General features: G+C 46.8%; 1 protein-coding gene across 9 annotated transcripts; it reads left to right on the forward strand.

The window, feature by feature from the left end:
* Positions 1–27,014, forward strand: SLC41A3 (solute carrier family 41 member 3). 9 transcript variants are annotated; one of them, XM_055804316.1, is made up of 11 exons: positions 1–195; positions 2,096–2,424; positions 12,964–13,071; positions 13,892–13,963; positions 14,774–14,918; positions 17,052–17,198; positions 19,821–19,965; positions 20,686–20,765; positions 22,580–22,714; positions 23,523–23,671; positions 26,099–27,014. In XM_055804316.1, exons 2-11 carry the CDS (start codon positions 2,134–2,136, stop codon positions 26,282–26,284), a joined length of 1,458 nt encoding a protein of 485 aa, XP_055660291.1. In that variant the 5' UTR covers positions 1–195; positions 2,096–2,133; the 3' UTR covers positions 26,285–27,014. The 9 variants fall into 9 exon arrangements, 7 of the variants coding, with proteins under 7 accessions (XP_055660291.1, XP_027649867.1, XP_005230055.1 ...); XM_027794066.2 differs by lacking the exon at positions 1–195 and adding an exon at positions 500–599; XM_005229998.4 differs by lacking the exon at positions 1–195 and adding an exon at positions 887–1,036.
* Positions 27,015–27,235: the final 221 nt, after the last annotated feature.

Below are 27,235 nucleotides of genomic sequence, written 5' to 3' on the forward strand. Positions count from 1 at the left end.
AATGCGCACCCTCCGTACGAAGCAGCTGCAAGGTTTCGTTACTGTCACTTAGAAAAACCTTCAACTCCCTTTGGTGTGCCCTGCTTGGAGCCAGAGCTTGCAGGCCCAGAGACACCATTTTATCAGTAAGTGCCCTTTAGTGTAGCATGAGATCTGAGAGACTTCAGCAGGATGTAAGATTGCTCTGGTACTGAGGTATGATTTAATATCCTCAATTGTTCTGGAAATTTGAACAGCATGATTCGGGAGACTTGCATGAGTACACTTACTTAAGTGCTTAATGAGATTTATGTGCTTAAATGTGATGGACGCTGTAATCACATTTCTAACATGCTGATTCAATATGGGAGGGGGGAAAAAGACACATCAAGAGGAGTTTTGCTGTGATTGTGGTGGAGGCAGGCTTTTGCACAGGAAGCTTGCAAAACGAGAGCTCTTGCAAATGCCAAAATATGAGCGAGCGGGGAGGGGGGAAGCCAAGCAAACATTGAGGAAATGTGTTTCCTCAGCTCTTCATTGCAGCCTCCTGCGTGCTCTGTCCGCGCTGGAAGTTGTCACCCATTCCGGTAACACCCGCCCGGGCTCCGGGGCGGCAGGAGGTATCCCTGGCACCCCGTACCCCGAGTTCTTTCCAGGGGGGCTGTGTCCCGAGCAGGAGCCCTCCCTCCTTGCTGGGAGTCCTCCAGCCCCCGCTGCAAGCCCTGCCCGGCCCGCTCCGAGCTGGGGTTCAGCGAGGGATATAACAGCGATACCGTAGCGGGGCTTGCAGCAGCAGCTGCCGTGGGGCAGAGAGCGGCCCGGGCGTGCGCCCTGGTACCGCCCGGCGCCGGGGCCGGCCCGCCGGCTGCCACTCACCGCGCCGCGCCGCCTCCGCGGCCGGGGGCCGGGCTCGAACCCGCGGCCGCCGCTCAGGGCGGGCTCCGAGCCGCGCCCCAGATGTGGCGGGCGCCTCCGCGTTCGCATCGTCGCGGCTGCGCCCGCGGCCCTGCGGGCAGAGCCCCGCGCAGGGCAGAGCCACGGGCGGGGCAAGGAGCCGGTAAGCGCTGCGGGGGGAACGGGGCCGGGTTTCCTCCTCCCGCGGAGGGGGACTTTGCGTTGTCCATCCCTTCTCCCTCCCCCGCAGCCCTGACTGAGGCCTCCTAGCAGTGTCCTCTGCTCCCCAGATGTTGGCCAAGAAGAGGGTTGTTCCTACCTGGGGTGGGTGGTGCAGGGACTTAGACCTTTGGGGGCCCATCCTGAAAATGAAAGCATCAGAGAGCACCGGCCAGCCGTTAACCTGGCTGAGTGATGGCAGGAGGTGATGAGGAAAGATTCGGGGCACTGCCTGGGCCAGCAGTGGGGCAGGCAGGATGAATGAGTTATATCAAGAAATGAGATGTGATGGCATGAAAAGGTGACTGGTCACAATTTTGCATGTTTATTTTTACTTATAAGATGCCGTGGGGTTGTGGCAGCTTCTCCGTAGATAGATGAGTCACATAGTGCATGCATGTCAACTAAGGTGCAGAAGGAAGAAAAAATATCCAGATTAGAAAGAAGATCAAATAATTACCTTGTTACGGAGCAGTGGTGGACAGCTAGCCATACTGTGCTAGGTACTAGGCATACTACACACCTCTGCTACGCTAGGGATGCTGGTCCTTTGCTGGACTGCAGGATACTAGGACGTGGACTGCTACCATTTCGTGGTTAGGGGTCAGATCCCAAAAGGGGTTGGATTCTTCTGCGCTCCTCAGTTCTCATGACTCCCAGTGTGAGAGCTGGTAGGTCCAGAATTCAGGCTGTTTGCAGCACCTTCTGCATCCTTCCGGGCTTTCTCAGGGTGAGAACCAGGATGCTGCCCAAGTGTGAACACAGGCCTAGGAAGAGGTGTAACTGCAGAAAGGGAGAACGATTTGACACTGTGCAAAGTTGAAGGTAAACTAAGTACTAGTATTTGGGTCAGCAAAGCATCTAGGGTTTTGGGAGCAGGTGGTCATTTGCCATCAGGTTAGCAGAGTGGACAAAATACTGATGGGTTTCCTGTCTCTGACCCATCTGATGCCTCTTTTTGTTATCTTATTGTTTCTGACTAGCTTTTTTTTTTTCTTTTCAGAAAGACTCTGAAAGATTGAAAGATTCAAGAAAGCCACCATGAAAGGTGAGGAAGTTCGGCATCGGAGAAGAGAGGGCAGGACTAGGAATGGAGAGCGATCCAGGCATAAAGCAAAGAGTAAGGGTAAACACAGAGAGAGCCGGCTTGGCAGCCAGGAGACAGAGGATGTCTCTCTGCATGCCCAGCAGAAGCGGTTGGCTGAGGAGAAAGCGGCCATGGCAAAGTCGTGGGAAGAGTCAGCAATCTCAATTTGCCTGCAAGTGCTCCTGCCATACCTCCTAGCTGGACTTGGCATGGTCTTGGCAGGCATGGTTTTGGATTATGTTCAGGTAAGGGAAAGAAACTGATCTGAGGTGTACCTAGCGTGGGATAAGTGGGGGAGTTTTCTTCAGAGGCAGGGAATTTGCTCTGGGGATGGCAAAATAAACAAGAATTTGCAGCAGTTTTATGTGCCAACATGTCCTTCTAAGTCAGCTATTACATGCTTTTGTGCAGATATCAGGAGACCATGTGTGGTGCTTTTCGGGCCCTTTTTCACCTCTAGAGATAAAAGACAATATGGTACTAAAGAGCATACAAAGGTTCTGAGACATTTTTGTAGGAAAGTACAGTCCTATGCAAGGGTCTCACCTTGATCCTGGGAAGAGAGTGGCTGAGCTGCAGCCTTAAGGGCTCTGGTGGCTTAGCACTTCCCTGCAGTAGATACGGCTGTATCCTGGATGTAGCCCGGGATAGTCCTGCATCCCCCGCTTCATTGTGCAAGGAGCCAGCCAGCCCGTGTCAATGCTTCATCCAAGCAGCCCGGCCCAGCCTGTGTACCACATCCTTTTCTAAGGCCTTGTAGCAGGATGACTCAGTCTTCCAGTCCAATTTCTGATTCTGTGACAGTCAGGACCAGACCTTTTCTCCTATGGAACAGCAATTCAGAGCTTTAAGGTAGTGGTGAGCACCTAATTTTAGACAGTTTAAAGCTGCAGTTAATTTCCGGATTATAAATTGCTATGCCTTTGTACTCTAGGTGACTCTCACTGCTGTGTGGCTTTTTATTAACCCTTATTATTTGACTAGCTAGCTGTTGTGTCAGGCTGCCCTGACCTATCTGATACAGTGACACTGAAACTACTGTGCTTGCATTGACAACTTTCACAAATCTGGAGCTGTGTTCTTTTGCTATTAGCCTTGGGCTGATCACCCTAAGTAGAAGAGCTGTAAAGGCTTAAGAGTGACATAGTATCCTTAACTGACCTTAGCGTGTACTCAATAGCCAGCAGAACGTCTAGTTAGATCCAAAACCACCAAGGCAAATCCAGAACCCAGTGGCAAACTATTTCTTGTCTTCTTAGATGTCATTCTGAGAATCTTGAGCCTTGAGCATCCACTTTGATTTTTATTTTTCAGACCGTTCAGATCTGCCCATTCTTATGGATCTCTGACATTAAATGCATATTATCTCTTATTGTTATGCATTAAAGTGTGAAGTAGGCTGCAGATGGGTTTATGATGTTGAAGGAACGTTTTTCTGTCAATACTCTTCCCTTAGAGGTTTGGGGTTTTTTTTCTGGAAAGGACTGGGCTACTAATATAAGCAGAATGTGAAGCAAACCTCATACTCCTCTGAAACCACAAAAGTCTGGTTTCTGTTTTGTGCAAATAAAGAGCTCACAAAGCTTTCATGTTAGTGTTTAGAGCCTGGGAAATCAACCCACGCTACATGTCATAGGAAAAGCAGGCCTTTGGCACAGCGACTTTTCATGCATGATGGTGGACTACTTGAGTGTGTCTCATCATGGACTTACTGCTGCTAGGAACTGCCCTTCCTTTCTAGGCTAGTCCTGGCCTCTGCCCCTGCTGCTGCTGCTGCTGTTTCTGTGGGGCAACAGGAGATGCTGTGAGGCTTTGGGCCCCAGGGACTCTCAGTTTCTCCACATACACTTTCTTCTCTTTCTCCTAAAGTGAGGAAGAGAGGAGCAAGGTAAGAAAGAAAAATGCACAGCCTGATCTGAGAGAGAACTAGCAGAGTCAGGAGTGATAGTACTCCCAACAACGGGGACGTATGGTCGCTGAAAAGCATCATCCTCCCATGAGTCTAAGGTGTTGGAACAGCACCGTGTTGCTAACTCTGCCATGTTGTAAGAGCATTCAGTGGTATCCCTGTCCCTTCTTTGTGGGGTTGATAAGGTACATCTGAAATTGTGCTCTTTGGCACTTGTCTTTCTGTAGGTTTTTTGTATTGTGGCAGTGGATGGGGGCCCTAGATCAAGGTCAGGGCCCACCAAAGAGGCTTTGGCTCCTCCTGGATAATTCTACACCCATTGGCTAGTTTGCAAGCATAGGGATACAGCCTGTTTGTTGCAGAGATTGGCAGCAGTGTACCTCCCCAGGTTTTGCCACGACGGGTGTTGCAGCCATGAGGTGGTGGGTTTTTTTCCCCAACTAGTTACATTATTTTTCTTGCTGTTCAGCAATGCTCTCTTCTCAAATCTGATGCATCTCTTTGTGGACAAATATGGTATACCTCTTTGCCAGGAAAATCTGATGCATCTCTTTGCTGACAAATATGGTACGGATCTTTATCAGAGGCTCCTTAAATGCATGATAAAATGACCCAGTGTACACGTGCAGGTCACCTGAACCAATTACCTTCTCTGCGTACTGATTCATCGGTTGAAGGCTTTTTATGGTGCTTGCTTAGAAACAGGGAGAGCCAGAGCGTGATAAACTCATAAACCCTGCCAGGCTGACGCTTTAGTACAGGATGTGTTGCTGCTGTGTTTTTTTAATGGCATTTGAGTCATTCAGGCTCATTAATATTTCCTTTACATTAATGTTGCTGCCTGTCAACAATCTAGTTAGCAGATACAGTGGTATATCGGACTAGGTATGCACATTATCAGACCTTTGGAAACCTGTAGTAGTTGTCCAGAAATTGTCCTTTATTTCGTCGAAGCCTCTGTGAGTGTTTAACCAGAACTGGGCCTTCGTGCTGTCACTTCTTAGTTCCTGGGTGGTATAAAGAAGTTGGATCATGTGTGGTTATTGCAGGATTTTTATTATCTTCCCTCTTCTGGCTGTTGTGGGTTTTTTTTCTAGCTAGATTAGCTGAAATGTACTCTCTTGTTAGCTTTCAACTATCCGGACCATTGTTAGGTGGAAGAGACACATGTACACACCAAGCCAGCTAGGAGTGGAGAAAGCTTCAGGGGCTGTACCAAAATATTAACCTAGAAAACAGCAAAGGACGGAGTCTCCCATCTGTAGCTAGGGCTTGTTTTCCATGCCGCCATGCTTACAGCGAGATCTGCTCTGCCATCTCAGCCCATTAGGCTTCGTGCTTTGGTTTGTGTGAATTCACACCAAAATAAATATACTGTCCAGATAGCTGAGAGCTTCTCAGTTCCCTGTTTATCTGCAAGGCAAAAGCAGGTCTTGTTCTGTCCCACCCTGCCAATGCATTTAGCTGCAAGCTGGGGACCCTGTCACAAGGACAGAGTCCACAAGCCATTAATCTTTACGTCTCTCTGCAGAGAGTGTCAGAGAAGGGGTTGATTAGTACAAAAAGTGTAAGTAAGGCGATGCAATTTAAATGCTGAATTTGAACTGGACTGAGAAACCTGTATCTTTTGTGCCTGCCTAAATACTTGCTTTCACTCGTTTGTCTTCACTGGGGCATGGCTGGATTGAACCTGTGGTTGAATAGTGGAAAAGCTCAGTTACCAGCGTACTAAACTAATCCTATACCCTTCCATCCTAAATTGTGCTTTTAAAGCTTTTTGACCCTCTGATCCAATCAGTTTGCCCAAATTAATTATTAGAAAGGAGCCCCAACCTTCCCCGCATGCATGGCTTTGAGCTGAAGTCTTTACTGAGCAGGATACAAATTCTTTGGCTGTACATGGCCATGATGCAACTCTGGTTCTCGACCTTGTGTTAGCTGTGTGACCATGCAGACTCTGGGTGAGACCCCAGACCCCCTCTCTTGAAGACAGTATCTTTCTGGGAGTATGCAGAAGCAGTGTGTTTCACTTTAGGATGGGAAGGGAAACCAGCTCACAGCATGCCATGGAAACATTCACCCTTTCTCTCCCTTGCCTGTGGTGTACTGAGATTACAGAGCTACCTTAAATAAGCTCTGGCTATGACTCTTATCTCGGCCTTTGCAAACTAGCAGAAAGTTGAAGTGATGACAGCAGATAAGGGTGTTCGCTTTTGAAGCTTATTGGCTGGTTCTCTGGGTATATTTTTTTTTCCCCCTGAAAGCCAGTCATTCAGAGGTGTAGCTGGCACAGACCGATTGTTACATCCTGCAGAGACCTCCAGGGGACAAGAGGGGCTGGGGTCTAGAAGGGCAGATCTCTCACCGGCTGGCTTAGCTGTGTCACTTGCCTGGGGATGAGACCTGCATAATATCATCAGCTGTGAGAAATGTGGACTCATGTTCTCCTTGACCTTTCTTCACCTTGAAAGAGAGCAAAACGGATCCTGGTTAACTCCCTACCTCCTCAGACTTGGGACAATGAGAAAAGTTCAGCGTTGCTTGTGGTAGGAGTGAGGGAACTGGGGCTGGTTCACAGCAGGCTTACATATTAAACCATCGTTTCAAAGGCGAGCCACACTCCAACAAGAAATGTAACCCGAGGAGAAAGGACACTAGTGCGTTTGAGCATGCTGAGGGATTCTTGCATGACCTGTCACTCTTTCAGTGCTGTAGCCTGAGCAGGTCTTACTGGTTTTTACGGAGGTGGTGGGAGCTGAATGGGGTGTGGGCTCATTTCTATTCGTCCACAGACATCTCTGCAATCTTCATTTCTCTTTTTTAATCCCCCCCCGGATATAAATTGGAGAAATAGTGTCTGTCAAGTTTGCTGCCACCTGGGCTCAACACAGCTGATTCAGTTTTGGAGGATAGCCTTGCTGCAACCCTCTGGAACGTGCTCCTAGGAGGAGAAGAAGCTAAAGCAATTTGGCATCATTGCTGTAGTTTGAGGAAAAATACTTTCTACTTTGAAGAGAGCTACCAGGAGGATCTGTGTGATGTCCTGATCTCCCCCATTTGCCCTGCTGAGCATGGGGTAACGGTGTTTGACCATGGTGGTCACCCAGTTACAATTGGAACTGTGCTTCCATGGCAAGAAGCTGAGAGGTTTCACCTGCAAGTTGACCAGGTCGGCCAGTGGATTTCTCCCAGAGACTTCATTCTCCATTGCCTCCCAGATTTTCGTGCCGTTCCTTCTGGCTGGCTTGGGCATGGTAGCTGCTGGCCTCTTGATGGATGTTGTTCAAGTAGGTACATGTGGTTAGGCACCTTTATAGTGAGAGGGGGGGGGACGACTAATTCACTGACCTTGAGTATTTGTGCATTTTTGGGTTTTGTGTGCATGGTCCTAGCAGACAGTCAGCAGGATGGCTGTCGGCTTTTCCTGTGCTAGAGAGACACTATCCATCTTCTTTAGATCAGTACATGGGCTCCTTGTAAAATGGGATAGTGGCTTTCAGACAGGCTGCCTGATGCTGTCTTCGGTGCGTTACACTGGGTGCTCTCTTTACTGTATCTAGCTAAACACTTCAGTGATGACTGCTATGAAGCAACTGAGATCAGACTGCAGCATATTCCCCTATTGCATGATATTATTTATTTCCTTCTCAAAACTGCTGATAAGGAGATCTAGGTCGAGGTTGTTATTAACTACCTATTGCACTTAGAGGCAACTTTGTGCTTTCAGTTCTTTGCAAACAACCTAATGTAATCTTTGGTCTAGAAGGTATTTAGATACTGTGATGAGAGGCATGCCAGCATAAAAAGATTAGCATTGCCTACGAACTGAGTGCTTCTTGGCCAGATTCTGAGGTGGGTGTAAATTTGGAATAACTTCCATTGACTTCCAAGGAGTGCTGCTGGATTTACACCATTGTGCCCACAACCAGAATCTGTTCCATCTGTCTTTACTTTATACCAGTGGCACAAATAGAAATGCAAAATTTGATATAGTTTGGGCATCTCATGCCAGTGGATTTACAAATCAAAAGGCTGGCAGAGTTTCCCAAGGATATATCCTGCACTCTGAGCTCACTGGAGTACATTGGATTCTCTGGCATTAGTACCAGAGCAGAAGCTAAATATGGATACTTAAGTGTTTGGAAAGACAGTACCTTGCTCTTTTTTCTTGCCTTGGAAGAAACAAAGAAGGCAGAGAAATTGAATTAAAGGGAATATAAGGAATATCAAAGAAGGGTTAACTGGAGTGGCACACTGTTGTTTGTCGTCTCCACCTTGTGCTGTGCTTAGGCACAGACCTGTCTTGCAGCATTACAGAAGTTCGCAAACTACCCAAGATGTTATGTTAATAGTTAGCAGTTATCTCAGAGAAGGATAAAAACATAGTACGTGCCCACTCCATACCCTTGGCAGGTGAATAGGTCTTTGTCTAAAAGAAATAATATGGGCTTGCTAAGAATTGGGCTCTGTTCCAAAATGTAACTGCATCCAAACTGGTGGAAAGCGCAAGCCATGTATACCTGCATTGCATGTGTCCTTTAAATACCAGAGTGCCATCTACTTTGTGTACTTTTTCACTAGACTCTTAGAAATGGGGTCGTGCATGAAGTACAGTAATAGGAAGTGTATTTTTTTGGTGAAGGTGTTACCAACCATGTTGAAATAGAAGCCATCAGCCAGTGGGTTCAGCTCCCTGAGGAGGGAGCTAGTGCACCGAGAGTCACAACTGGCATGGAAAATTTGTTAGTGAGGTAAGCTGCCATGGTATCAACGACCCCATATTTAAAACCAAAACTAGTAGTTGGGAAAATCCAGAGATCTTAGCCTTTAAACGTTTGAATTATTCTTCTGTGCCTTTTGTCTTTGAGCTGCTTATTTTCAGCTTTTCTTCTTGCAAGTGTGAGAGCTAGAAACTCACTGTCCTGTCCAGCTAAGACCTGAGACTAAGTTTGTTTGCTTGAGGCCAGGTACCATAAGACCCTTATTAGTAATCATGAGGGTTCACACTACTGAAACTACAGGTTTTTCTAGTCCAGGAGTCTGTGATTTGTCCATTTTTCAGGGGATGGTCTGCCTGAGGAATGCTTTGCCCTATGTCACTGCAAAACATTCTCAGGAAACTGTCTGCCTTTGACAGGGAGATATATGGGCAAGCTCAGGGATAGTATCTAGAGCATACATGCGAGTTTAATGGTGCTGCCCTTGTTACATACAAAATATCTTGAAATAATGTGGTTTTCTGCTGGGGGTCCAGCTGGCCTTCTCATTTGCAGGGCTGCTGTTGGAAAGAGGAAAAGGAAGTGCAAATTGCATGTCAGTGTCCTATCACGCTTTCCAGGACTTTAGCAGTTTCTGACCTGTCCTGGGATGCAACCAAGAACTGTTCATGTTACTTTAACAACAAAAAAAAATTTAAAAAAATCAACAAGAGTGATTTGTTTAGCCCAGCTGATTCCAAGGCTCAAACCTGGGTCTCTCATACTGTAATAAAAGGATGTCCAGACAGATAGCCATTTGCTGTTTTCTCCGTTTTCTCTTCTTGGCTGTGCTGATGATACAGCCTCTGTGCAGGGCTGGTAGCATGGCACAGATCCTTTCTTGCTGGACATTTCCGCCTCTGCTCCAGTGATCCTTGGCCAGCCGGTTGATCTGGATTCCGGGGTGGTTGGCATTGCTGGAGACCTTGCAGGGCCCTGCCAATGTTTGGCCAACTCTTTTACAGTAAGGTGAAGAATCAGGCTGAAGCTGGATGATCAAATTTCAAATCAGAGAATTCAGGAAAGCTTCCCTTTCATGCTCCCCTTCCACACCACTGCAGTGGGACATGGTCCAAATAAAAGTCACAGATATAAAATATCCCTGTCCTTTGTTGATAAAAGCCTATGAGATGATTAGCATTGAAAGAGATTTTGAATTGGCTTGCATTTTATAGTGCAGGATCTTTTGATCTTTCTGTTGACTTGTTCAGGGCAATGGAAAACCTCTGAGGTTTCTTAGCTGCTGCCATGGGAGGATAGATGCCCTGGAGAGGTACCAGGACACGGCTGGGACTGTGAGGACAGTGTAAGGAGGGACAGTGGGGCTAGGCTGCAGCTGGCGAGGCTGTCTCAGTACATCATAGCCCCTCTTCCTCGATGGGACACTGTGAGCAGATCCAGCTGGCACAGGGACCAGCTGCAGTGGATCTTGGGGTAACCAAGTTCCTTCAGAGCTGAGCTTTAGGGCTGTAACTCCATTGTGGGGACGTGAAGTGGGAAACAGTTTCTTTCTGGCTTAGTGTCCCTGTGTGGGTCTGCAAAGCTGCAGGGAACGCTTCTGTTCCTTCTAGGCCACTTCTCATCACAGAGGGCAGGGATGCTTCTTAGACTTAATCCAGCTGTTTTCATTTAGGCAGCTCCATGCCTGCATAGCTCTAACCTGCCACATTCACCTGCTTCTCCAGCTGACAGTCCTGCAAGGCAGTGGCGCAGGGATCATCTCTTTATTCTGTATTTCTGCAGTCTCCCAACACAATGTCTTGGCTACTGTGGTATAAATCATTACAAATCTGTCCTTAGGCTCTTGGTGAGTCACTGATGAGACTCAAATGGAGGCAATTAAGTCAGCTTTTTTTATTAGTACAGTTGTATGATTCTTTACTAATTGTTCAAAGCCTTTCAGTGTAATTATATGTAAGGCACAGTCCCAAAAAATCATACCTCATATGCTGAAACTTCTGTTATGATGGCTTGAGACCTGCAGAATTCATCATGAATGCAAGGATTGGAGCTTACATTGATACAACAAAGTCATATTTCCTGAAGGTGACATGCACAAAAAATACAAACAGTTGTGTGCTGCTGTTGCTTTTTATTTATAAGTCTTTTTACGTGCAAAATATGCAAGGTCTGAAATATGAATGTCCGCATGCCTGTGTATTTTAAATGATTGGGGTTTTGTACATTGTGACTGCGAAGTCTGTTTTTTCTCCTCTTTCTTTTGAAGGTGTCAAAGAGGTGTTTGGATCTTTATTCTTAATTAAAGAGAGAGGAGAGAGGGGGATTTGAATCTTTAAAAGAGATGTCCGCCCCTAGCTTTTCTCAGGTACTTAAGTTCCATGTTAACAGATTCAAACAAAATTGTAGTGTGTCAAATAAGGTGACTGTTGTCATGTTGTCTGTAACTTACTCAACAGTAACTTACCTTTAACATTTTGAAACGTGCCTGTTTCTAGGTCACCACTGCCAGGAAATGTGCCTTTTTATAGTGATGATAATGTTTTGCCTGTTATCTGCATCTCTGAGGGGTGTCTTGCACAATGTGCTCAAGTCTGGCGCAGCCCCACTTTCATTCATCCTGGCTCAGAAGGAAGCTGTGAGGTCTTCCCAGCAGACAGCCACACCACCGGCTACCCACAGCTTCCCACAGCACAGCCGGTGCAAAACACTGAGCCGTTACACCCTGTTTGTATTTCCCAACAAGGCTGACAGCTGAACGTGTCAACGTTTACCGGGTCTGTCCAGCCTCCTGGATTTTCAGGTTTGTAGAATCCCAGTGGTTGTGGAGAAGAAGAGCAGGGACCTGTTGTTCATTTTGTCCTCCAAGACCAGAATTTGGGACCATCACATGATAATAGCTAGTGACAAGTTAGAGTTAATGAACAAATTGATCCTTCACACGTGTGGCTAAACTAGAAATTTTTACCACAGGAGGGCACAGGGGTTGAAGGGCAGGGACTGGATGAATACCTGAAAGAGAAATCCTTTGAACACTGTTAAGTGTGCAGAAAAAGCACCAGCTCAGTACCCTGTTGCAGATAGTCATAGGCTGGAAAATATACGGGAGAATTATCCCATATACTTGTCATACTTGTAGGTTCTTGTTTTATACACCTGAATTTGACTGCTGGTAGAGATAAAGATAGGTTAGATGGACCTTTGGTCTGACTCGTTGCAGCTGCTCTTTTTTTCTTGTATTCTGGTCGTAGAAGTTGGGCTAGTTGGTTTTACTTCATGGCAAGCTGCCTTGTTCTGTGATTTTATCCTGATGTGACCCTCTCTGGCTACAGTGTGACTTTGCTAACATCCTTGAATGCACAGGAAGTGAATGAATTATGTTTCAAGGCACTATATGGTAGATAAATTGGAGAAGACATGTTAATAAAGTTTCTTAAGTTTCAGGTAATTTCTAGTGTTGCAGCTGATTTAACAACTTTATACAGTTCAGCTTCAGAGGAGCAATGATAATCAAGATATTGGCGCAGCAGTTTGGGCCCATGGGATATCTTAATCCAAAATCCTTTTTCCAGCTGTGTTGGGAGCATGCTTGGTAACAGGAAGATTTAGGAACTGCCTCTGGAGAAGAGATACAAAAATCTCCTTCCCTCCCACAAACAGTCTTAGATGCTTAGTTAGAAGTTTGGTAAAAAAAGACAGACACAACTTTTTGTTGTTAGATCATTTCCAGATCTTAGTGTTTATTCTTACAAGTCTGGATAGCAATAGGCGTTCCTGTATCTAGTGTCAGTACAAAGGATGGAAGAGCATGCTGTATTTAATCTGGCTTGCAAACCCTAATTATTTTTCATATTGTTATTGGCTAATGCTAAAGGCACATTTTGATTTGTGGCTTTCCAAAATCTTGTGCTGCCTTCAGGAAGAAAGTTCCTTCCCTGTTAGGATAGTGCTTTGCTGTGCATGAGATCAGAAATAATACTGCGAACTAAATATTCCTTCCTTCACTCCCAAAACGCAACCAGCCCAGGGAGTATCTGTCCCATGCGCATAGCAGACACCTTTAGAGGAGGTGGCGAGGTGGGCACCCACCCCCCTTCGAAGCAACAGCATCGGACTGGTCAGCATCACAAACTGAGGTCATTGCCTTTGTTTTCTTCCAGCACTGGGATGTGTTTCGGACAATTACAGAAGTTTTTATCCTGGTTCCTGCCTTGGTTGGCCTGAAGGGTAATCTTGAGATGACGCTGGCATCCAGGCTCTCTACTGCTGTGAGTGTTAACAAGGCAGCGGCGGTGGGGCTGGGGGTGTGTATCAGGGATGGGGATTACCAGGAGACATCAGGAGATTCTGCATTTATATAACCACACTGTGTGTATGAGACATGCCCTTTTCTGCTAAATAGAAGCTAGTGGTGTGTGAGTGGTGAAATAATGCGTGTGCCCTCATTTTATAACTGGATCTGAGAATTTCCATCTGCACTTTGAAGGTGAATTAATCCCTGGGTAGCCAGTTGCTGATATCTGGGGCCCTGTGACACATGAAGGAGAAAAAGCCAGGGCTCCACAGCTGCCAGATTCAGTACTGGATTGCTTTTCTGTGGGTACTGGGAGACCCAGAGCTTCCCAGAAGCCCTGCCTTGGAGGGAGCAAACCAAGGCTTCTTGAGACCTGCAGTAGCTTCTGCTACTCTGGATTTGATCTCGCCTATCTCCCTAAGCAGTTTTGTTTACTTTGGGACGTTTGTATTGTATTTCTCGGGAGAAATTGGAGCTTAACAGAGAAATCTAGGGGGAATGAAAGAGGAAAAATCGTTTAATTTGTTCAGCTTTTGGTCTGTGTGGGATGGGGTGGATGTGCCTGCTCCACCTTTAGCTGGGTACCCCATAATCCCTCTGCACCTCCATGTGAGCCTCTGATCGCCCTGGGACACGGGGCTGGAGCATGATAGAGATGTGTCCAGAAGGAAGTGCAGGAAAGGCTGGGAGATGCTGACCTCTGGCTTTAGCAGCCCCTTTCCCACAGGGAAACTGCCTTCAGCAGTCACCTGTGCTACAGGAACCGGTTTCAGCCTGTCTCTCTTGGCTCCTAGGCTAACACAGGACAGATGGATGATGCCCAGAAGCAATGGAAAATGGCCACCTGCAATTTAGCCCTTATCCAGGTGAGTCACTTCAGCTGGGAGAGGAAAAAGCCCCCCTTCTCTTGCTATGCTGCAGCCCAACAGCACCTGTTCCCAGCAGTGCTGGATCCAGAGCTGTTGATTTGGGGCAGGTATTCTCAATAGAGCCAGGCAAAACCAAGGACTTGACCTCTAATAAAGCTCTGTGTGGGCCTGGAGCTTGTAGTTTAGCTGCAAAACACATCTAGACATCCATTCCTTTTTGGACAAACGGAAATAATGAAAAAAGCTCCTTTTGCAGGGGGAGCTGCGACACAATCCCTGTTTCACAACAGCCCCTAGATAAAGCCTGTCATTTACTGGTGGTGTTTGGGAATCAGCCTTGGGCAGGAGGGGAGAGATGGGACAAATGTACCTCTTGTAGCTCTTTCTGCTTGTTAAAATCCAGCAACCAGCCTAGAGGTTGCACATGGCAAGGCCACAGGGCTTGCAGCAAGCGTCTGTGTGCTTTCCCTTATCTCCTTATACAGCTTTCAGCTTGCTAGGAGTGCTGTGTTGATGGGGAGCCCGTTTTTGTGTTGACCAGGGCTATTCCTTTGCTGATGGACTCAGCGTCCTTTGCTGAAATGTTATCTGCCCTTTGCAGACCTCCAGAGTTTTTCTCCAAACTCTGTCAGGAATTTTTTTTTATCTAGTGGAGCCTTACAGGGATGCTGCTTAAATACTTAAGCGCTCAGTATCTCTGCAAGGCTTTGCCCTCCTAGCTGTGTGGCAATGCTGTGGTTGCATGGAGCCAGGACTGCTTGGGAGCAGATGTGGGTGATGGCTCACCAGCTGTCTTTTGGCCCCCAGGTCCAGGCTACTGTGGTGGGACTTCTGGCTGCTGTTGCTGCTGTGATCCTGGGAGCCATCTCCAAGGGCTCTGTGGAGCTGAGCCAGGCTGCCGTGCTGTGTGCAAGCAGTGTGACCACGGCCTTTATAGCTGCACTTTCTCTTGGTGAGTTGTTGTGGTTCCTCAGATCAAACATTCAGCACTCGGGTGCGGAAAAAACTGTCCCTTCTGCCAGGGAGGCCCAGCCAACAACTTTTTGGTGTGGCATAGGGAGGAGGGGTGCAGGGAGCATTAGTCCTATGTCTGTGCTTTCAACCCCTCTGCATCCTGCCTTTGCTTCTCTTCTCCCAGGTTCTGTTGTTCACTGGGCTCTTGGCATCCACAGCGGCAATCAAAATGTTCCGCTTCGCCTGATACAAAAAATGCCACATGTTGTGCGTGGCTGTACACACGTGCGTGCGCACTTTCTCCATGTGTCTTGGGTGACATGTTAGTCATCTACACTGGCGCATTGCTAGGGGAGAGTGAGCTAATGCCGTGCACAACGCAGGATGTTGAGAGTCTGTTAGCAGGCAACTCCAGCCCACGCTCGAGGTGGACTTGGGTCACCCAGTACCCTGCAGAGGGTTGTGGCCAGCCCTGTGCCTCGCCTGCTGTGAGCTCTGAGCCAGGCACTCCTCTCCCCCGGCTATTCCCCTTGCAAGGAAACGTGAGCGGGCGAGCAGGTAGGAGCTATTCTGTCGCCTGCAGAAGATCGGTTTGTAGGTCTGCCATACGAGGGCAGCATGATACCCTGAATAGAGGGAGCTGGCAGAGCTGGATGCAGCAAGTTTTCTAAATGGAAGGGACAAGTTAGAGCAAGTACGTATCCTGAAGCTGGAGTCAGAGGGTGATTGTAGATGCCTTTGATGAAAAACATGGGATGAAGCAGTTGTTAAAAGAGAAAAACAGCAGCCCAGCTTTCATTAAACTCTTCCCTGCAATCTCCCTGCTCAGAGTAATACAGAGAGGCTTTGTTGCCATACCATCACAGGCTTTCAGCTAGCGTTAGTTTCTTCCCTGGATATGGTCACAGGCGGCCTATGTGTGGGTGTGTGTGATGGGAAGCTGCTATTTTTATGACCAGGGAGGGAAGCAGCATGAACTGTGCTGTGGGGAGGGGAGTGTGGGTGTCTGGGAGGGCTTCTGTGGAGAATGCCATGTTGTGTGAGGCTGTGTTTCAGTATAAGGGATGATGTTGTATCAGGGAAGGTGCACACATGGCATTTCTTAAGGGAGAGCTGATGCTCTTGTGCATGCTCAGCTTTGGTGAGCCTGTGTGAACAGGCACAGAGAGGTTGTGAGCTGGAGGGAGCCACCATTTCTCAGGCTTCCTTTGGTGCATCCAGTCAGCCATGGAAGGACTTTGGAGAGATGTCATGTGTCTTGTCTCAAGGCTGCCTTCGCTAGTCACATAGCGATGTAGGCTGGCCAGGCAGGGTTTATTCCGGGTGGCTCTTTTACAGGCCTGTGAGAGATCTGATGGCTGAGGGTTTCTCACATGCTCATCAGGGTTTGGGGTTTGTGCTCATTAACTTACCTGGGCAAGTAAAACTTACTTCCTCTCTAACAATGCTGAAAAGCAGTTGAATTTTGCAGGTGCAGCTCAGAGGACAGGGGAAGAGAGGTAATGTGGGCCACCTCCATAACACCTTGACTCTGGAGCTGCTCACAGCATCAGCACTACCCAGTGCAAATTAAAGCAGCCCCAAAGACTCTGGGAAATGAGGGCTCTGTCTGTTGGCCAGGCTGAAAGGCTAATTCAGGCTACTGTAAGGAAGCTTGCTGCTCCTCGGTGGCTCAAACTCAGAGAAATGTTGGTCTAATATGGAAAATATCATTGTGCTGTGGAATTCAGAGCAGGGGATGGCACCAGGAGGCTGCTGCATGCCTGCTGTGTGCTTATCTATGAGTGTGCTTCGTGCCTGGTCCTGCTTCAACGCAGCAAAGATTAGGCTGCTCAGGAGGGGAGCTTCTACATTTGAGCTGCCTGCTGGTATCTCCTTTGATCACTGGAATTTGCTTATGTGCCTCTGGGCCATTGGTGCAGTTCATAAGGGCAGAGTCCTGCCCTTCAGGATGGTGAAAGCAAGAGGACAAATTCCTGGGGATGTCCAATCTCCAGCTGCGTGGTACCGCTATGGGCAATCTACTTCTTGCTTTTCCCAGACCCTGCATCCCTCTGGGAACCAGAACAGCAGCTCTGAGGTGAAACGCAGCAGGGTGCATTCTCTGATGCCAGTTCTGTGTCTTCTCTAGGTCTGGTGATGATTGGTGTGATCATCGGAGCAAGGAAAGTTGGGATCAATCCAGACAATGTGGCCACACCCATAGCAGCAAGCCTTGGTGACTTGATAACCCTTTCCCTGCTGGCAGGAATCAGCAGTACGCTCTTCAAATACATAGGTATGGTGTTTAGCAGGGATTTGCAGCTCAGCAAGGGAGGGATGAAATCACGTGGAACTATTGCAGGGCACTTACCCATTTCTGGGGCGTTTCAGAATAGAGGCTGTCATGCCACTTGGGGCAGAAAAATGACCAAAGAGGCTTTTTCCAGGTTCCTTTTTAGTAGCAAACGGGAAGGCAGAGCCTGAGAAACACAACTGGGATTTGTTAAAGAAGTGACCAATGTGTACTTCATAGCTTTGGAACAGAAGGCTGACACGTGACACTGACTCCATTCCTGCATCTGTTGCTAGTCAAGCGTAACTACTTTCTGTGCATGGGTAATAGCAGCTTCTTCCTTACAAAGCGATTTCAGGGTTTTGGCATTTGTAGAATATGCTTGTATGTTTTCATGTGGAGAGTTGTGGATGAACAAGATATTACCAAATGGGAGGGAAGGAGGCAGTGCTGCATTGTTTTATGCTCACAGGACTGTGAGTAGGAGTTGTGGCTATGGGGTTAGCTGTGCTACTGGCTGGCAAAGACTTGGGTACCTGTTGACGTTGAAAAGCTCAAAACTTGTTGCAGCTTGGTGATATATGCCTAGCTGTTGCTTGTTAAGTGCTAGGCTATTTACCATGAACCTAAGCTAGAACAGAAACAGGAAAATAAAAAGATCCAGCAAACCCAATACCATTTGAAACCCAAACTGTTGCTTCAGACTGTGAGTAGAAGCAGTGAGGCAGCTGTTCTCAGTTTGCGTAACTTGTTCCATATGCCAGCAAATGAGGGAGCGAAAAAGCAGGAGTTGCAGGGAAAGGCCCACAAATCAATTCTGTCCAGTCCTCCTTGAGCTTCAGAGGTGCATTTTTTTTAACAGGCTTTTTCCATGATGCCATCACACCTGTTTCTGTAAAGCTAGTTTGTCTTTCAGTTGCTGTGCCTCTGATAACATCTCCCAGGGAACACATGGCAGAACATGATAACCTCTATGGTTGTGACCAGAGAGCATTTGTGGTGTTTTCACAGTAGTTTAAATATTCTCCTGAGGTGGATATACTCAGAAAATACTCAGCATACAGACACGTAGTCATTGTGAGCATGAAGTAAAGCAGGTAGGAGGAAAGTACTGTTGATGGTGGTTGAATAAATCAGTTTCCCTCCCCAGTGGGTAGTAAGGGACAGGTGATGCTGTGACAACTTCTGGGTCCTACCAAAATGTATTCTTCAAAAATACTGGTGAGTCTGTAAAGTTTGGAGTACTGTGTGCCATCTGATGCAGCACTGCCTCCTTCTGCGGTTTACCCTTTTGCCAATGAAGATTTTCAATCTTTTAAAAATCAACCCTGGTCCTTCCCAGTCCTGCATAATAGAGATGCAAACTGTGCCAGAGGGTTTCAGCTTGCTTATGGGATGTCTGTGAGAGAATGTAGCAGAACTGGAATGTGGAGACTGAAGTCTTATTCATCCTACCAGGAGTCTTTCTGTGGGCTTTGATAAGGTTTGATAGACTCCAGTGCTCTGTCTCTACATTATTTAAGAGGGAATTAATTGTTCAAAACAGCAAAGGGTGGAGGCAGGTGATCCAGTACAGCAGCTAAATCTGTCAACCCATCTGTCCTAAATGACTCCAGGTGGTACAGTGCACTGACCAAACAGCAGCTATTTAGACCCCAGAAGTGGTTGCGTTTGTGTCCACTAAAGCCACACGTAAAGAGTGTACCTCTTTGTGTAAGAGCCCTTGATTTATGGAAGACACTGTCACATCAGTGCTATCTCATCCAGGTAGCCCGAGGCCCTGGCAATGTCATTTTGAAAAATGCACACGTTGAGCCTGCTCTGTCTCCCAGATTACCTGCAAAGTCTGCATTACAACCCACTGCCTTTGGCCCCAACACAGAGACCAGATGGAGAGCTTTGTTGAAGAAGCATTTTTATATCAAAAGGGTTGGCATCATCCCCATTGCTTGAAGGTGTTTCTCATGCTTCTGAGTCATGTTTATTTTCTTTTAGTGCTGCACATCTACTTATTTTTTAATTCCTTTGCTTCTAAAGGTCACTTCAAGGTTATGCCCCTGCTGAATGGAAGAAGTACCTAATGGAAACACATGTAAGCTAGCACAAAAGAAACCCTGGATCTTAGCTGGCTTATATGTGCAAGAGCATTTGTTCCTATAGAGCAGACCAGCTGCTCAACAATTCTGCTAGCTTGCCACCAGAAGTTCCTATTACTTGTTTTAGGTGAAGGCGTGAGGTGTCTGTTGTGTGATACAGCTTGCACACAGGAGATTCCCCTTTGCCCTGCTGTTTGATTAGTACCCTGAAGCCAGAAATTTTGTAACTTTTTGTCTTGCTCGGTAGGAGATGGAATTGGAGACTTGCTCATCTTCAAATATAACTTACTTTGAATCCTGCTGATTTTCAAACACATCCTCTAGCAGTGAGTTTCAGGGATTAATTATGGATTTCTATGATGGAGTGAGGTGGTTACGTGGGGAGTATCTTGGTTCATGTGATTTTTTCTGCTGACATAACTCAGTCTGAGTGAGAACCCTGCTACCTTTCTTCCAGACTTCGTGCAATATGATTTTGGCAACCTGTGAAGCCATGGGCATTTCATTTAGGATTTCTTTTCCTTGCTAGATATGAAATACCTTTCTCCTCTCATCTGTGCTGTCTTCATTGTCATGATCCCTCTCTGGGTTGCTATCGCCAAGCAAAGTCCTTCCCTTGCAGAAGTCCTGAAATCTGGATGGCAGCCGGTCATTGTTGCAATGAGCATCAGCAGGTAAACTGAGGAACTGCTCCTGATCCAATCCCATTCGTGTCTGCATGCTGCAGAGAGACCCCACGCTCATTTAGAAAGTCATCAGAAGTGAAACTGGAAGGGACAGCAAAAGGGTATTTGTCCAGTGCTTCTCAGCCATTGGTGGCCCTCCCGTGGGCTGTGAGATAGCAGATAAGGAGCCCCCAAATGACTGGAAAAAGCAAGTCACCGTTTTAAGTCTCACTGATACATCCATGCACCACGTGGGTGCAAGCCAGGAAGCTGAACAGGGAGATGATGACCATCACAAATAGACTTCAGCCTCATTTTTATCCAGCTGTAAAGACAGAAGACTAGTGAATGTAGAGTCCGGTAGTCCATTCCCCTTGTGCTACATCTTTCAGGCCCAGCAGAGGTCTGGGAAAGAATTTTTAAAAAGTACTAAGACCAGTACAGAAGTGTAGCAAAACTTCTGGGGAGGATGGTAAACCTTCCCTGGCTGCTATCAGTTTTGCTCAAGGGTGGACAAGGAGGTCTTCCCAGTCTTATTAGTGCCATTAACAAAAACTGTAAGGCCATGTATTGGTGACAACTGAGCTAGAAAAGGATTAAATTGTGTATAGTCCAGCCCCGGCAATGAGGAAGAAGCAGTAGCTCATCTCAGTGTGCTGTTTTCACGGTGTAGGAATTGCCCTGGGAAGAGATACTGATCCACCCTCATTGCCTGTTCTTTTTTGACAGCATTGGTGGGCTCATCTTGGACAAAACTGTAACGGACCCAAACTTCGAAGGCATGGCAGTTTTCACACCTGTGATTAATGGTAGGTTGGGGGGGTTATATGCATGCTTTTATTTATACCTACCCTTCCTCCCCAAGGGTTATGGTACGCACTGTTGCCCCTACACAGAGGTCTGTGTTCAAGTCCCTGCTCCCTTCATGAGTGGAAGTGAAGCTACTGGTCCCCATTACATCCCTACTTCATATCTGGAAGCATCTCCAGAGCAAAATAGCAGACAGGGCTGAAAAATCCTGGCAGAGCTGTGGGAAAGGTTAATGGCATCTGATAGTTGTCTCTGAGGCCTACATTGACACTTTTACTTTCATAGCATCAAGCCTACTAAGGATGTCACAATAAATCAGTTTTCCCCGTCTCTCTCCACTCAGTAATTTAAGCTGTGCAATCATCCCCTATACAGATTGTTGGTAAAGATTTATATATTAAGACGATGTGTGTGTGTGTATATATATAAAAAAAGGTTATATATATTGATTATATATAGGGATTTTTAATATATATCGTCTTTTCTGTGTGTATTTATATTTGTTTAAAGCCTTACAGTACTTTTATATGCACACATGCCAGGACAAACTGTTGGGGATCCTGGCATCGCTGAGGGTCCACCGGGTTTTTTTCTGCTATTGTAACGTTCTTGCAGGGCAGGCCCGTTCCAGGGGAAACCCACATTCCTAGGGCAGGCTTGGCCTTATGCCACCCTTAAAGCATGGTGTCCTCTTGCAGTGTCAGAGGGTGTCACCCAGCTGGCACCTTACTGAATCTGCATAAAGACAGCCACCTTGCTGACAAACTCTTTCCAGCATGGTTAGCCAAAGGGTCTGATTAGGAAAGTACGTCAACAGCAATTTGAGTTGAACAATGATTGACCCAGACGTCGCTCTGTGGGGGCGGGTGACCTGCTTGGCAGAGCTAGTGGCGGAGTTGCACAGTGCTCTGCGTTTTTGCACAGGTAGCTCTTCACTTTGCATGTGCAGGGGAGTCCTGCAAAGTGTGGCAGTGCACGATTCAGAAAGCTCCCCTCTTGAGCTATGTTGAACTAGTCTTAGTATTTTTATTTTGATTCCACTCTGGCAAATCCTATGTTTAATGATGGAGCGTTTCTTTCTTCAAGGAAGGGAAGACATGAGAAGCCTGTAGGATCTGGCTCACCGTTATCTGTTCTGTGGCATTTCTACCCTGCATTTGCAGGGTGGTGAAGGTTTGCTCCATGCATCATCATCCCTCTATTTTCTGCTGGCAAACGTAGCTGCTTTTTCATGTTTCCTAGAATTAATCGGTCTGGAAGGAATTGATTTCCTTTTAATTACCTAACATATTTTGTCTCTGATTCATTCTCATATGATTCCTTCTTATCTAACAAGTGTGTTAGATGCCTTCAGCCAGACATATAATCACTGTCGGTGATGTTTGTTGTCTCTTAAACAATAATGGCTCTCTGGGTGAGTAAATCCAAGAAGTGGCCATGAGCAGCATCTGCCATTGTCGGCACTGCTTTCCCCAGGTGTTGCTCACAGACTGCATCAAACCACGTGTGATTACATCATCCTTAGAGGCCACGTGGCCTTTGCAGCCAGTGCCGGGAAGCAAAGGAAAATGTTTTCAATAAAGCAGTCAGAAGGACATGATCGCTGGAGCCTTCCTGATTTTTAAGAACTGTTCTGCCAAGTGAATAGCGCAGCATCACCATGACACGTGGGATCAAGTTTTCTCTTTCTCTCACTTTTGCTCTCAGTAAGTGTAAGTGAGTGCAGATTGGCTCATCTTGGGCTAGGTTTTAGACTCATGTTTCCTGTTGCATTGAAGGTGGTTTACAGGTTTACTGTGTTTTGCCCTCATAGGTGTTGGAGGGAATCTGGTTGCCATCCAGGCCAGCCGTATTTCCACATTCCTGCACTTCTGGAGCATGCCTGGAGTTTTGCCATACAAGATGAGGCAGAATTGGCCCAACCCATGCACCACATTCTTCTCATCAGGTAGACCTTGAACCCTAGGTGTCCATGTCTCAAGGCCTGTCATCACAGATAGCTCCTTAATCAAGCCTGGTTGGCGAAGGACTAGGTGGGTTTCAAAGGCAGGACTCCCTTTCCCCTTTACAGAGAAGATACTCAAATAGAAGAGGAAGCATCTTTGCAATGGGCAGCTTGAAAAAAAAAAAAAAGCTTGTGGTATACTTGCTCACTGGCATGCAAAGAAACTGACCTTGAGGGAGCACTAAAAAAAGTAATTGAAAAAGAATCTCAGATTTGATCCAATAGAAAGTAATTTTAACCACTGCCAGCTTAAAGCCATCAGCTGTGAACGGAGGGGTGAATACAGCATAACCTTGCTGAAAATCAGCAATTCCTCCATCTTCAGCAGTGGGGAAACCTAAGCATCAGCAAAACTGGTCTGTTGTCTTTTTTTGATTGCAGGTTTCTCTTGATTTTCCATGGTAGGTTGGGAGTTACTGCTAAAACAAACTAAAAACTGGGAAAGTGGGTTGCAGCAAGGCAAAGCAGAAGCAGTGGGAGGCAGAGAGCAGCTGAGAGGAGTGTTTGGAAGAAGTGGAGTGGATCAGCATGGAGCACGTCTTTGGCACATAGTTTCAGTGCTAGACAAAGCTGCTGGGCTGATAACTGCAAATGCTTCAGATTGCTGCATGATCTAGAAAAGGCGTTAGCAATGTGGTTGGTGGGAGGGGACAGCCCCAAGTCTGTGCATTAAAATGTGCAGCTGTGTCCTGTCCTCCCCCCGCTGTCTGCAGACGGCCGTCATCACTGTTTCTGTCTCTGTCCTCTACAGAGGTGAATTCCAAGTCAGCCCGAGTCCTGTTCCTCCTGGTTATCCCAGGGCACCTCGTGTTCCTCTACACCATCCATCTGCTGCAGGGAGGCCACACATCTCTGTCCTTCACCTTTGTGATGTTCTATCTGACTGCTGCTTTGCTGCAGGTAAACCCCAAACTCTCATCCAAAAGGAACCTCTCAGATACCATGAAAACAAAGCAGTCTCAAGGCTAACAGGAATTACGGTAAAATTTCCAACAGCAGCCCATATTTCCAATCATTTCCATTGCGCATCCTACCGAGCATCATGTATCTTCTATGAATCCAGCAATACTTCACTGACATTGCCAGGGTCTGGTTTCCCACATGAGCATGGCTGCTCTTAAGGGCAAGTGAGGGATCAAGCAGGAGATGAGGAACAAGTTATCATCATCTGCTGAGATGCAGTAAGTATGCAGAGACACACTTAGCAAGGAGGTACCTCTTGCTGCAGGTGATACCTTGTTTTACCGTGTTCACTCCTTGAGTCTCTAAGCCCTGAGTGTTTCTAGACTGCCACTGGTCATCCCAATAAGGGGCAAGTGAGAGGCTATGAACCCCAGCCAGCAGGTTTCCTCACTCATTTTGGAAACCAGTTTCACCTAACTAAGGTGGAGATCTAGGGATCCCCCTGGGCAGGGCCATATGGGTCGAAAGTGAAGAGAAAACCCAGGCCTGTGAAGTTCACCTTCAAAAGTAAAAGTTCTGGGTAGGCAATGGGCAGTTCATCCAATTTGCTTTTGCCTGTTCCCTTTTGCTATTTTGCCTGCTCTGTAAACTTTGTTGTCTCACTCAGAAATGCATGCGGCTGTCGCTTGAACTCACAGAGGCTCTGACTTCACTTGCCCTTTTAAATCAGTGATTCATTAATTTGCAGGGTGAGGTAGCTGACTTTTCGCTTTGCCTTACAAGCAGCCTCGTGTCTGTGGGTGAATTCCTTGCGTGTGTAAACAATCGGTTTTCTTGACCTTTGCACAACCCTAAGTCTGGCAGCACAGCCGTAGTTGTAAAGGAAAATATTTATTCTTCTCTTTATGCATTGAGGTAACTCCTCAACCAGAGCCAGACATGAAAATACGTAGAATAAATGACAGTGTTAAGAGCAGAATCCCAGCAACACCACTGACTCTGAAAGATTCCCATGGAGGCCAGCAGAGGAGAATACACTCAGCCTGGTTCTTTCTTCCCCTCCATTATACTTGAAAAAGAAAGACAGAAAAAAAGAGAGGGAGGAAGTTTGGGTCAGCTGGAGGAAGTCCAAAGAGAAAGATCAGAGGCCTAGAAAACATGACCTCAGAGGAATGATTGAATGGACTGGTGTTAGCTAGTCCGAAGAAGAGAGGCTTGAGAAAAATCTGGTTAACAGCCTTTAAACTACCAAGTTTCAGTAGGGAGGGACAGAATAACATTTTCTCTGTGGTCACTGGGGATGAAACATGAAACCATGGGTTTCAGATGGAAAAAGGCAGAAATATGTTAGACCTTAGGAAGAAGAACAGGAAAAAAAAAAAAAAAGCCATGAGAGTGGTTGCTTAGTGTGTGGCATCTCCATCTTTGAGGGTTGTTTAGCATAGGTAACAAATGACTGTCAGAAAAGACGTGGGCATATTTGATCCTATATTGAGGCAGAGGAATGGTCTATATAAAACTTTTGAGTTTCCATCCATCTTAATTTTCTTTGATTCTGTTATTTAATTTGCTTCCCCCATCTCCCCTCCTCCCTCTCCCCCACCCAGCTTTCAGTTTTCACCTTTAGAAATGCCACCTCTGGCTTTGGTTCCTGTTGTGCTGCGGTCTCCCATGGAGGGACCAGAGATGCGGGGTGCAAACTCTCTCTCTCTTAATCCAATTAACTTTAAGTCTTTTAATCTTTAACCGAAGTATTTTTTTCCTCCATCTGTTTATCAGAATCAGGAATGAAATAGGCATTAAAAGAAATCACAACAAAGATTTTAAAACTGTTGAGATTAAAAAAAAAGAAATTATTTCCTTTTTTTAATGTGTCAGTGCTGCTTGGGATGACTTTGATGTAAAAACTGACTCAAACTCCAGTTGTCCACTGAGACTTTTAGGAAAAACAAAGTAGACATGATCTGAATTTCTAATGGAAAAAAAAAGGATGAAAAGAAAAAATTTGGCTACAAAACCTATCCTTTGGGGCTGCCTGCATATTCACAGCAGCCCTGTTTCTGATGGAGTGAATAGGAGCACTGCCATTCATGGCGTGGGAAGTGGGAACTGTACCTTTGGGAGATGCTTTTGGTCTGACCAGACTCCTGTTTTTCGTCACGCAGTGCTAGTGAGCAGTTCAAGCGTGGTCCCCACGCCATGGGCAGTGCCGTGCCCAAGGGCACGCGCCAGCTGCACCCATCCCAGCGCAGCTCCATTCCACACAGAAACAGCCCTTCTTTGGGGAAAGTGTTAGTTCTTGGTGATCCCTGTTAGCTCTGGTACCTTGGCCGTGGCCACATCATTCTGGCTGTGCGCTGAGGGGGGCTGTGCTTTATTACCTTCTTGCTGCCTCACAGCAGGGCCTGTCTTGCCTCTCCTCAGGTGGGAATCCTGCTCTATGTGGCTGACCTAATTGTGCGCCTGATGTGGAGGAAGGCGCTGGATCCGGATAATTTCTCCATCCCCTACCTCACTGCCCTGGGGGATCTCCTGGGCACTGGATTCCTGGCCGTCTGTTTCCGCCTGGTTTGGCTTGTCCACGGTGCAGACATGAATGTGGGGAACTGAAAGGCTATGCTCTGCCCCACATCACTCGTGCGACACGGTGCTTTCCTCTGGGACAACAGGGTACTTGGCAATGACTGCTGGGTCACCCAGCTGGATTGGGCCACCCCTGATGCCCCATCTGTCCTTCCTGTCGTGCCTTACAGCTGGGCTCACCCACCCCGAGGAATCAGCACCCACAAGTGAGCCAGCCACTCACAGCCAGTGCCTGCTGCTCACACCTGCACCTGGCAAACAAGGCATTGAAGGAGCATTTGGGTCATTTCTAACGAATAAGTGGTTTTGATCAGTTTCAGTCCCTAGCACTGACACAGCCTGCAAGGCCACTCCAAAGCCTGCTGAGGTCACCACATCTGATCCTGCAAGCGGACGCTGCAACCCCTTCGTCGGACTCTTGACTTTCCATCAAACAAAATTCTTCATTTGCCTCCCTCTACTCTCCTGTCGCATCCCTGGCGGAGAAAAGCAGCAACCACGTCTTTAAACTTGTCTCCTCTCCATCACTCAGACGCTCAGGATCTGACACAGTGAGCTTCTCGCTGGCTTGCACCCAGTAGGAGGTTGTCTGGAGATACCACCTACCTGCCCTGGCAGCATCACTGTTGTCTGACCGACAGGCTGGGTTAATTGTATTTTGGGGGTAGGAAGGTTTGTTTTTAAGGTTTATGAAACAGCCAGTAGATAAAATGTTTATAGAAATACACACACAAATAAAGTGGTTAAAAAAAGGTAACACTGTGGATTTGGGGGTTGTTTTTTCTTGCCACAGCTCTGCCTGCTTCTAGTTCAGGTGGAACTTCATCTATTCAGGGTTGGACAACACAATTTTAAGACAGCTTCAGGAAAAACAGTGTTTCCTAACCAAGAGCAGCATTTTGCAGCCCACATGTTTCAGGTTAGAATTAAAGTCCATTCTCTCTCCCACAGCTGTCATCCACTCTTTAACAATTGCTC

Source organism: Falco peregrinus, chromosome 5 (genome assembly GCF_023634155.1).
Source record: "Falco peregrinus isolate bFalPer1 chromosome 5, bFalPer1.pri, whole genome shotgun sequence".
NCBI lineage: Eukaryota > Metazoa > Chordata > Aves > Falconiformes > Falconidae > Falco > Falco peregrinus.